Below are 10,571 nucleotides of genomic sequence, written 5' to 3'. Positions count from 1 at the left end.
CCATTAATAACGAAATCTTTCGTAATGATTTACCTGACCTTTCGGGTTTGAAGGGGTAACTTTGCGGTTTGGCCCTCGGTTATTTACCGATAGGGGCCTCGTGTTATTTACCCGCGCTATTAAGTCCCGGTTTATTTATTAATTATATTGGAAAGCCTTAACTTTCACTGTTGACGCTTTTAACCCTTCTTCTACGAATTCGATCGTAACTTTCTCGTTTCATATCGAAACTTCGCGAAATTCATATATATTATTTTAGTGAGTGTGTAATACCGTTACAAAGTCTTTGGAACGTTAAAGGGTCACTCAGAGGTATTATTAAACATGTTGACACAGTTAACCCCTGTAGTTTGTAATCTCTCACTTTCTTTCGCGTTTTGTTTTTTGTACGATCTATAATTTATTCGTTTGAAGGTTTAAGCATTATTTAGGGATACTATACAGTATATTTACCCTTGTTGACATTTTATAACCCTCGAATTTATATACTTTCAAGGTTTGTCAAAATTAGTCCTTTATTTATTATAGATGCCACGTGTAAACAAATGACACGTGTTAACACATCATTGGACACAAAAATTCGAGGTGTTACAGTTTATGTAAGCTTTACTTGTTTGTAACGTTCCCACCATTGCTTCAACCACAAGAGGGTTTGAAAGATTGTCTTTTTTAGTTGGAGGGAAACAAACACACTGAAGCTCCCAAGCTTCCAACTGCTGCCTTTTGTTTGGAACCCCTCCATCGAATTCTACCATATTGACTTCCTTGCCTTTTCCTTCAGCCATTTTGTCCCTTACTCCTTTCACCAAATGAGCAAGTTCTCCGGACTTAACAGCTTCTTCAATCCTTTTCTTAAGCTGGAAGCAATCATTGGTATGGTGACCTTTTTCTTCATGAAATCACAGTATTGTGTGGAGTTCTCATTCTTTCTGCTTTTGGGGAGAGGCCTAGGAGGCCGAAAGTTTTGTTTGACTTCTTCTGTAGCTAGGATTTCTTGAGGAGTCTTGGTGAGAGGTGTGAAACTCATGCCTTTTTCCCTGCTGGGAGGGTTCCGGCCTTCAGACCTTCGATGGTCTGAACCCTTTTGGCGTCTGTCATAGGAGTTGAAGTTTCCTCTCTTTCTAGCTGGGCTATTGCCTCGCCAGCTGGATCCTCTTTTCCTTTGTTCTTTAATGTCTACCGCCTCCTCTCCCTGGATGTGGGCTTCAGCCCTTTCGAGAGCTTCTTCCAAGGTCTTGGGCAGGGATTTGTTGAAATCCCTTGTGAGATATTTTGAGGTAATGGCATTCATGAAACCGGCCACCCTCATCTTTTCGTCTGCCCCCACATAAGTTAGACCTTCCTTCTTGTATCTTTCTATGAACTCTCGAAGGCTTTCAGCATCTCTTTGTTTGATCTGAAAGATCACTGTAGCATCTTTGACATACCGCCTCTGTTGAGAGAAATTGGCTAGGAACCCTTTGCTGATCATCGAAGCTTCAAACGCTTCGAGCAGGTAAGTCATTGAACCAGATTCTGGCTGATCCGACAAGGGTTTGCATGAACATCAAACAACATTCAGCATTTGACCATTTCTCGATTCTTGCAGCACCAGTAAAGATCTGAAGATGGTCTTCAGGATCTTCAGTCCCATCATATGTTCTGATGTGGGATGGCATTTTGATCTTTGTTTGAAAATCATAATCGGCTATTTGCTGTGAAAAGCATGAGAGGTTACTCGGCTTGTAAGGTTTGGCTAAATCTTCTTCAACCCTTGCACCCACGTTGTTGCTGTTCCCTTGGGTTACTAGCACTTGATTGATGAAGTGCTGCCACGGGAAACTGGTCATCATCTGGGTCATCATCTGAGGCAGAAGGTTGAAGCCTTGAATGCTTCCGGGTGCAACAGAGCAGTTAACTCCCAAGGGAGTGCTCATAACGGCACTTCGTGCCAAGGGGAGTACCGACAAGGCCTGTTCCCATGAAGTTGTTGTTAAGGGTGGAAGGCTCGTCACCGGGGACTGTAGGAGCTGGTCAAGGGTTAGCTCATGGCCTAGTGGAGCACCACTTGTAGCTGGTTGGGATGAGAAGAGAGGGTATGCTGTAGGATTTGGCCTCGCGTACAGATACGGGTTAGGATTTGGAGGATTACTGGGACCAGCCTCATCCCTAGATGTAAAAGAAGGGACGGGAGGTCCGGGAGATAGTGTTGGTTCAGGCTCATCATAGTCTAGACGAATCCTTACTCCCTTGTCTCTTTCCCTACTTACATATTGGTTGAGGAGAGACCTCAACTTAAGGAAATTGTTGGAAACCCCCTCGGGGGTAAGTTCAACACGTGTCAGGGTGTCCGAGACACCAACATTGGGAGAAGGGACTCCGGATCTGGACGGAGTTGGAGTGTTGAAAGTGAGGAATTCAGGAGTGCTCCCTGGAGTTGAGAAAGAAGTTGGTATAGCCACATGAGCTTGGCTAGTACCCGGGGTAGAGGTGTTTGGAACCTGATTTACTTCTCCCGGGATCCACTTTCTGACATGGTAATTTCAGGAAATGGAGCTACACTACTAGGTCTTTTGAAGAAAAATAGTGGCGTAGCCCCACGGTGGGCGCCAACTTGTTGATGCAACAAATAACAGACCAAGGATAGTAGCTGGGTCGGTTAGGCAAAAGGGTTGAAGGGTTCAACTTTGCCTAACGCAGGTCGTGGGGTCCCCCCCATGTTTGCAAGACGTGGAGAGAGGTTCACTAGTTTGATTTTGTAATTTACTGAAGATCCTCCTCTGAAATGTGTTCAGATTCGGATGAATTAGCAAAAGGAATGTGTGTGTTGATTGTGAGGGAAAGTATCTTGCGAGAAGCAAGTACTCGTGATGTATGACCAGGGATTTCGAGAAATCAGGGCTGGCCAGGAATGTCCTCCACTCAGTTAATGAAGTGTCAAATTTATAGGAGATGACATCTCCTGAAGGGGAATGTGTTTGACTAGTGACCATGTTTGCAGTGGGGGTTTTGCCCTTTTTGGGGGTTGAAGGCTTTGACCTGCGGGTAAAAGAATGTGCTCTGTGGCTCCATGTTGCTTTTGCGGCTGGTGAGTTGGTGAAGTGATCCGGAGATGTGACCATTTACTGTTCCCATATTGCTTTACTTCACCTCCTCAGTTTTACAACATTTGAACCATTTAACCATTTGGGCATTCATGTATTTTAGTCATTTTATTTAGTCTGGGGCTACCCCCGTCATCACTGTCCTTGAAAAAGAAGAAAAACAAGATTTGTAAACTTACTTAAAAGGCTTTGCAACCATAGACGGCCCTTGTAAATGTTGAAGGGTCACTTTTTCTTGCATTTTTTGCCATTTACAGGCCACTTTATCATCTTTGCCTATATTGCTTACATTTATGTGTTGCATTCTGTGTAATACTTTTTCAGAACTGGAACGGCTGGCGTTTCGGGTGCAGCAAGTGCCATTTTTGGTGCTGTGAAAGATGTTGGAGCAATTTTCATCATGATTTCTCGGGCATATTTCTTCACTGTCCTACTAATCATATACATAATTGCTTTGAACTTTGCTGCTTAATTTGCTTGCTTGTCTCCAAACAGTGTTCTACCTTTTTCTTTATGCAAAGGCAGTAAGTTTTATGTGTTGATATGCTTTTATATATTTTTTACTTATATTTGGATCAATATGCACTGCAAGTCAAATACACCGTCTCATAATGTTTTTTACCTGTTGCAGGGGTATGACTTCTGAAGGCGAAAGGAGAAAAAGCTTTTTTTTACCTGTATACATGTTTACCCCATTTTAAAAGGTCGTCATTGATCATGATATTGTTCGCGTCTCTACTAAAGGCTTTTGCATCTCTACCAAAGTCATCCTTCCCGACGTGCTTACTATGTCAACGACATTTTTCATCACAATAAAGATTTGATGCAAATATAATTACTGCATGATTGTTTCTTGATTTTAGCGATTTCTTATGCTAGACTTAAAACACAAACTTGAGACAGTAAATGAAGTTTAATAGATCATTCTATTCAATTTTATTTTATTTTACTTAACCAGCCCACAACACCATTGGAGCACTATACCACATTGATACAAACCGAATTCCACTGTGTAACGATCGCCGCAATGCAGGGACACCAACTGACCACCATCTATGCTTCGGACCCGATTCATGATTGGTTTTCTCTTTCGCCCTATGAATTGACAAACTAAGAGAGAACGAGAACAAAGCTGCAAAATGTCGACTCAGCCGCAAAGCGCGAGTTCCCCCACTAATTTACCAAAATGAGAAAAATGCATGCAATAACCGAAAAGTCATCAAGTTATGCCTTAACCATTATTACAAACATCGGATGTCATAAAGTGGAATCGGTAAGGTCTTTCCAAAATCAAGAAATTACAACTAAAATTACAAAGAAGTTTCATAGATAGTAGACCAGAGGCCTGGTCAACCGACAAAAAACTCTGCCAGATCAGGACCATCCGGGTTTAGGTATAAATCAACTGTGTACTTGAGTCCATCAGTATACAAATCATCGGCAGTAAGTATATCCTCCCACTCACCAAGTATAGCATCATCTTCATTAGGTGTCCTGATTTTGTCTTCCTCCATGTTAACAGCCTCCTGTATACAAACACTAGATTAATTAATAACTGTCAAATATGCACGCGAGAGTAATTTCGACATTTCCAACAAAAAGCACATACCTCGGGCACCCCCAGCATTTGATCAATAACTTCTAAAAACGACATATCATCAGCAGGCCTCTCAGATGAACCTGGTTCAGTAACAGACAAGCCATGTGTAGTTTGAGGCACAATCATGTTCATTGTAGCTGGGCCTTTCTGCTTGCAGTTCAGGGTTTTTGTAAGCTCGTTTGCAGAAAACATGACATTAGATGAACCCGGTTCGGTCATGTCCGTTGTAGCTGGACCTTTCTGCTTGTAGTTCAGTGCTTTTGTAGGTTCATTTGCAGATAACATGACATTAGATAAACCTGGTTCGGTAATGTTCGTTGTGGCTGGACCTTTCTGTTCGTAGTTCATTGTGCTTGTAGGCTTGTAAGGCTTGTTTGCTGCTGGTTCAGTCATGTCACTTGTAGCTGGACCCTTTCGTTTAGAGTTCAACGTGTTTGTAGGTTCGGTTGCAGAAAGTGTGACACCAGATGTACCTGGTTCCACAATGTCTGTTGTAGCTAAACTTTCCTGCTTGTAATTCAGTGTGCTTGTAGGCTCTGTTGCAGAAATTGTGACAATAGATGACCCTGGTTCAGGTTCAGTCTGTTTACGATCTGTTGTAATGGAAGCACCAACTAAACCAACAACAGCTTGAGAATCAATGCTGCTGACCAGATCATCATCCCACTCGTCTTCATTGAACGGTGCACCATACTGTGCGCCGTTTTTTGGCCCTGCGCCGCTTTTCTTAAATATCCTACAAAGCACATATGTATCCTGGAAACAGAGAAAGTGTTAGTTTGATGAATGATATTGTTTTTCCAAATAAAAAATTGAACCATAGAAAGTAGTACCTGAACGACACCTGCATCAGCCAATTGCTTATCATCCATTCTATACTCGTGGAGTACCCAATCTGTTCTTTTGCCATCTTTAGCACGGCCTAAATGAAAAACTAGTGTCTTGATTGTTGCAACTGTTCTTCCCCTATATTCAACGTATCTGTCTTTCCCAGTAGCTTTCCAGAACCCAGTTTCTGTGGCACGATTGGCCCTACCACCACTTGAATACTTTTTCGATTTAGGGCAGAAAAAGTACCACTCTAAGTCTCCACTTTTCAAAGAGGATTTATCTGAAGAATGCAACATACTAATCCGTTATGAAAAATACTTATTTTACTAGAAAGTTCAAAACGTTACATAATATTTCTAGTAGCTTTCCAGAAATAGCTAACAGATACTTTTTTATTCTAATCGTTTTTAGGCTTTTATTATGTTTAACCAAACATAAAAAGATTGTTTTTACTAAAGGATCCTCGCCTCATGTGATGTTCATCTTATACAAGTTCCTTCTACTCACACACATAATTATATATAGAGGGCACTCAATTCATAACCAATACTCTTTGAGAACAGCATAATCATGTGTATATAATTCTTCAACAGAAAGTATAAAATTTAAAAATAAGAAAGTTTATTTCTCTCTCCCTATTCGTTCTTTGACTTTATCTCCTCTCCTAAATTTTTTCCAAGTATAAAAATGTGCACAAATGCATTTACACAAAAAAACAATCAATAACATACAATATTTAAATAAATCTAGAATATACTGAAATCTACATGCATTCTAGTCAACTTGTATAAAAAATAGTACAAAATTTATTGTGGTTCCCACAGTTCTCAACACACACATTTATATATGTGTGTGTGTGCGTATTAGTGTACTTGTGCGTTAATATATCGGTACAATATGTGGGAATGAAATGGTGAGTTTTGACATAGTTGTTAGGGACTAGTTTAACCCTTCATTTTCTAAAACTGCTAGCTTATTACATCCCTCAAATATATAGGATCATATGACTATTCGTGAACAAACTGTATATGATCACATGACTATCCAGTATTTTCTCGAAACATATAACTACCAAAATTTAAAAAAAAAAATAATTCAGACAAAAACAATCTAAACAGGACAAATAAAGCATCTATTTAGCTTAGAAAGAACCAATTGAGAGGCACTGATTTAGACTAAAGCAACGAACATGACTAAACTAGCAAGCATCTACAGTGGCAGTAGCAGAAATCCAATGTAGTAGAACTTATTTCATTAAAAATGAATTAGATAACCAGGCTTTTTATAATAAAGTAAATGCAAGCAGTATTTTTAATATTCAGGAAATACAAATACCTGGAAGATCCCATGGACAGAAATCATATATGTTGACCTCTGCAACAGCATTGGAAGCGATTCTTTTCCCCAATATCTTCCTCTTGAGGTAGTACACAACCAAAATCTCATCCGTAGGTTTAAAGCGAAATCCCGGAGCGAGGGTTAATCTTGCCATGAAAAACTAATCAAATGCCCAACAATCAATATTTTATTAAAACCAATAATAATCTTGTGTATATAACTAAAGCTAACAAATAAAACGAATTTCCTAATCAATATCAGGTCCAGTGGCGAAAAAATATCCACCCAGAGCTCCCCAATTTTCCCCGGTTCATCAAGTGTGCTTGGAAAATTAACCACTCGTGTGCGTAGGAGGTGTCAAAAGACATTTGTGTACCCTGTATATTGTCAAAGATTAATTACCGCAAACAAAATAAAAAAAATGGCTAATATAAGAGCAATAAAACCCCAGGAAAGACCAAACAAAAAAGATAAACAGGAAAGAGGGCCCACAATCAAACAGTTTAGAAGCAGATAGTTAACCATAATGAGCAAACATAGTATAATCTTGGTCCACATAAAATCCCATCATGAATAAAAAGGGCACAAGATCTAAACATTTCAATCTACATCAATATATTCTACAAAAAGTACAACAGATCATGCAATAATTTTCATATTTCATACTGTTCTAGATTTCAAAAAAGTTCTAATCATAATGATAAATTGTGATAACCATCATAAAAGTTCCAACAAATCATAAACAAGACGATCCGCGCTAAACTAGCGACAAAACCCCAACTTATTTTCTTCAAAATTCAATCAAACAAGTGTCAAGTTCTCAAAAAGTTATGTTTTCAGAAAAGTTCTCAAATCATAATGATAAACTTCAAATACAGTACAAAACTCATAAACAAGAAGATCTGCGCTAAACTAGCGAAAAATCCCCAAAATATTTTCTTCCAGATTCAATCAAATAAGTGTCAACTGTCAAGTTCTCACAAAAGTTTTGTTTTCAAGAATATTCCAATTAATCCACTAACTTTCGTGTCCCGGTATATCGTCAAAGATTAATTATCTCAAAAGAAACTTAGTTCACATAAAATTTCATCATGAACACAAATACAGATTTAAATATTTCAAACTAGATCAAAATATTCTACACAGATGTATAACAAATCATGCACACACATACATGGAATAAATGTCAAGAAGATCAAAGCTAAACTAGCGAAGAAGATCGAAGCTAAACTAGCGAAAAGTGTCAATAGATCATGATAACCTTCATAAAAGACGCAACGCAACAAATAATGAACAAGAAGATTGAAGCTAATCTAGCGAAAAACCCCCAAATTATTTTCTTCTAGACTCAATCAAACAAGTATCAACTTCTCACAAAAGTTTATTTTCAAGAATGTTCCAAAAAATCCACTAAGCTGCTTCTTAACAAAAAACAGCAACAGATCGGCGATTCTGCGCTAAACTAGAAACAAAACCCAAAAGAAATAGACTAGTCTGGTGGGTGAGAGAGCCCAAAAGAAATACAAATACAACCGGGACAAGTCCTATACGTTGCAATGGTTTCAGTCCATAACATAAACTAGCCACAAAAGCCCGAATTATTTTCATCAAGATTCAATTAAACAAGTATTATCAAGTTCTCACAAAAGTATTGTTTTGAATAATGTTGTAATAATTAATAAATACAGTAAGCTTCTTGACAAAAACAGGCGCTAAAATTGGCAATAAAATCATACCAAATCTGAACACTTACTAATCAAGAATCAACAGAAGTGCACAAGTAATGATACGATCGGTGATAATTTACAAAAACAAATTCAACGCCTAACTCAATCTTAGAAACAGATTGATACGAAAAAACCCTAGATATAGATACATGATGATGAAAACAATAGCTAAAAAGGAACAAGAAACCGTGAAACAAGATATAGGAATAGGACACAAATAGTAAATGATGAAATTGTAAAGAAAAAGATGAAGAAGATTGATAGCTTACCGAAGAAGAATGGAGAATGTGATGAAGATGGAGGAAGCAGATGGAAGTTTTGTGATTTGTGAGACGGGAGTGAGGTTTTATAATGTCGTCGTACGGGAACTATACCCACCGCCACCTACGTATGGTTTGACTCGGTCGTGGTTTAAATGGCTAAGTTAAATTTTAACTATCAATCCTATATTATAAACATGCCAGAACGAGGAGGTAATTTGCTACTATAGTTAGACCAAAGGGTACGTGTCTCGTCTCTGGCCCGTCCCTCTCATCGTGGGTCGTCCCACACCGCCCCCTTGAGGCCTGTGGCGGCGCCTACGTTCTCTCTGATACATTGGAGACGGAGCAAAGGGTTTGAAAAAGTGGGCCCCCCTACCGATAACATCCCTATTTTATATAAAAAAAATCACCCCCACCACTGTATATTCAACCTTTTCACCCCATTTTTATAAAAAATTCTCTCCCTACCTGAAAAAAATTATGGATCCCTACAACTCAAATAATCCCAACTCAAGTTCACTCCCGTTTTCGTCACCCGGCTACACACCCGTCATGGAAAACTCTTTTGCGGGTTACCAACAAATGCCCAACACTTTCAACCAACGAAACCAATACCCTATGCAACAACCCAACATTCCGTTCAACCAAATTCAAATGCAACAACCCAACATTCCGTTCAACCAAATGTCATATCAAATGCAGCAGCTAATGCAAAACCCACTAAATATGCCATATCAACCACCGCCACAAGCACGTCCAACACAAATCGAGGAAGAAGATGATGACATAGAGGTTGTGCCAGAAACGCAAACTAAACCTTCAAAAAAGAAAAATACAAAGGGAAAGGGTAAAAAGAAGACGCAGCCGCCAAACAACAACAACGATCATGGTCAAAAATTGAGGAAGAGGCATTGGCGAAGACATATATTGGCTCGTCAACGTCTCCTATAATCGGTAAAAATTATTTTTTTTGTACATTATATTATTATTGTTATTAAATATTATTTGTAGATTATATTTTTGTTAGAAAATATTATTATTGTTACTAACATTTATTTGTGCACTATATTTTTCTAACAAAATATTATTATTGTTACTAACTTGTAGGTAACAATTAAGCAAGCGATGGGTTTTGGCAAGAAACCCTTGATATATTCCACGCGATTATGGAACAAGGCGAATACAGAACCGTTGATTCTATCGGCTCCAAGCGGCGCAATATGAATACGTTGATCCAACGCTTTTGTGGGTTTTATAACACAACGCTCGCCAACAAACCGAGGGGGTGGAACAACGAAAATGTTTTCAATGAAGCATCGCGTTTATACGAAAATGAAAATAAACCTTATTTCCCACATGTCCGTGCTTGGCAAATTGTAAAGGATCATCTAAAATGGAAGGCAACTCCAAATGAGGTTGCAAGCGCGAAACGAGCAACCAAACGGTCTAAAATTTCCGAGTCAGGAAGTTATAGCGTTGGAGGCTCAACCGGTCGTTGCCAAATAAATATCAATGACGAGCCCGAGTATGACGAGGAGCCGATTGGAGAGGAAGAACGTCCCCCAGGAAGGGATAAAAGTAAAAAGATAGCTGCTGAAAAAAGTAAACAAGCCGCATCAGGAAGTGGTGGTGGTTCGAAGTTGGAAGGTATTATGGCCGATTTGAAAGCATTCAACCAAACCTTTACCGAGACGCAAACCGAGAAGGTAAAGGTGAAGAAATGACAAGC

At 39.0% G+C, this 10,571-nt stretch overlaps 1 protein-coding gene across 1 annotated transcript; it reads right to left on the bottom strand.

The window, feature by feature from the left end:
* Window positions 1-4,270: 4,270 nt before the first annotated feature.
* LOC110921419 (NAC domain-containing protein 2) lies at window positions 4,271-9,002 on the bottom strand. Its single transcript, XM_035983703.1, has 5 exons — window positions 8,849-9,002; window positions 6,850-7,229; window positions 5,517-5,794; window positions 4,693-5,439; window positions 4,271-4,609 (listed from the first exon to the last, which is right to left on the bottom strand). The coding sequence occupies exons 2-5, from the start codon at window positions 7,004-7,006 to the stop codon at window positions 4,433-4,435; spliced, it is 1,359 nt and encodes a 452-aa protein (XP_035839596.1). The 5' UTR covers window positions 7,007-7,229; window positions 8,849-9,002; the 3' UTR covers window positions 4,271-4,432.
* Between the last annotated feature and the right edge of the window lie 1,569 nt (window positions 9,003-10,571).

The sequence above is a fragment of the Helianthus annuus genome, chromosome 2, assembly GCF_002127325.2.
Source record: "Helianthus annuus cultivar XRQ/B chromosome 2, HanXRQr2.0-SUNRISE, whole genome shotgun sequence".
Taxonomy (NCBI): Eukaryota; Viridiplantae; Streptophyta; class Magnoliopsida; order Asterales; family Asteraceae; genus Helianthus; species Helianthus annuus.
The sequence above is the reverse complement of the archived record's forward strand: the minus strand, read 5'-3'. Positions and strand labels throughout refer to the sequence as shown.

What these genes read in the sequence shown, in the direction of transcription:
- LOC110921419 (XM_035983703.1), bottom strand. Translation starts at nt 7,006, where the DNA reads ATGGCAAGATTAACCCTCGCTCCGGGATTTCGCTTTAAACCTACGGAT. An exon ending in CTGTCCATGGGATCTTCCAG is followed by an intron (nt 5,795 to 6,849) that starts GTATTTGTATTT and finishes TGCATTCTTCAG; the next exon opens with ATAAATCCTCTTTGAAAAGT. An exon ending in AAATGCTGGGGGTGCCCGAG is followed by an intron (nt 4,610 to 4,692) that starts GTATGTGCTTTT and finishes GTTTGTATACAG; the next exon opens with GAGGCTGTTAACATGGAGGA.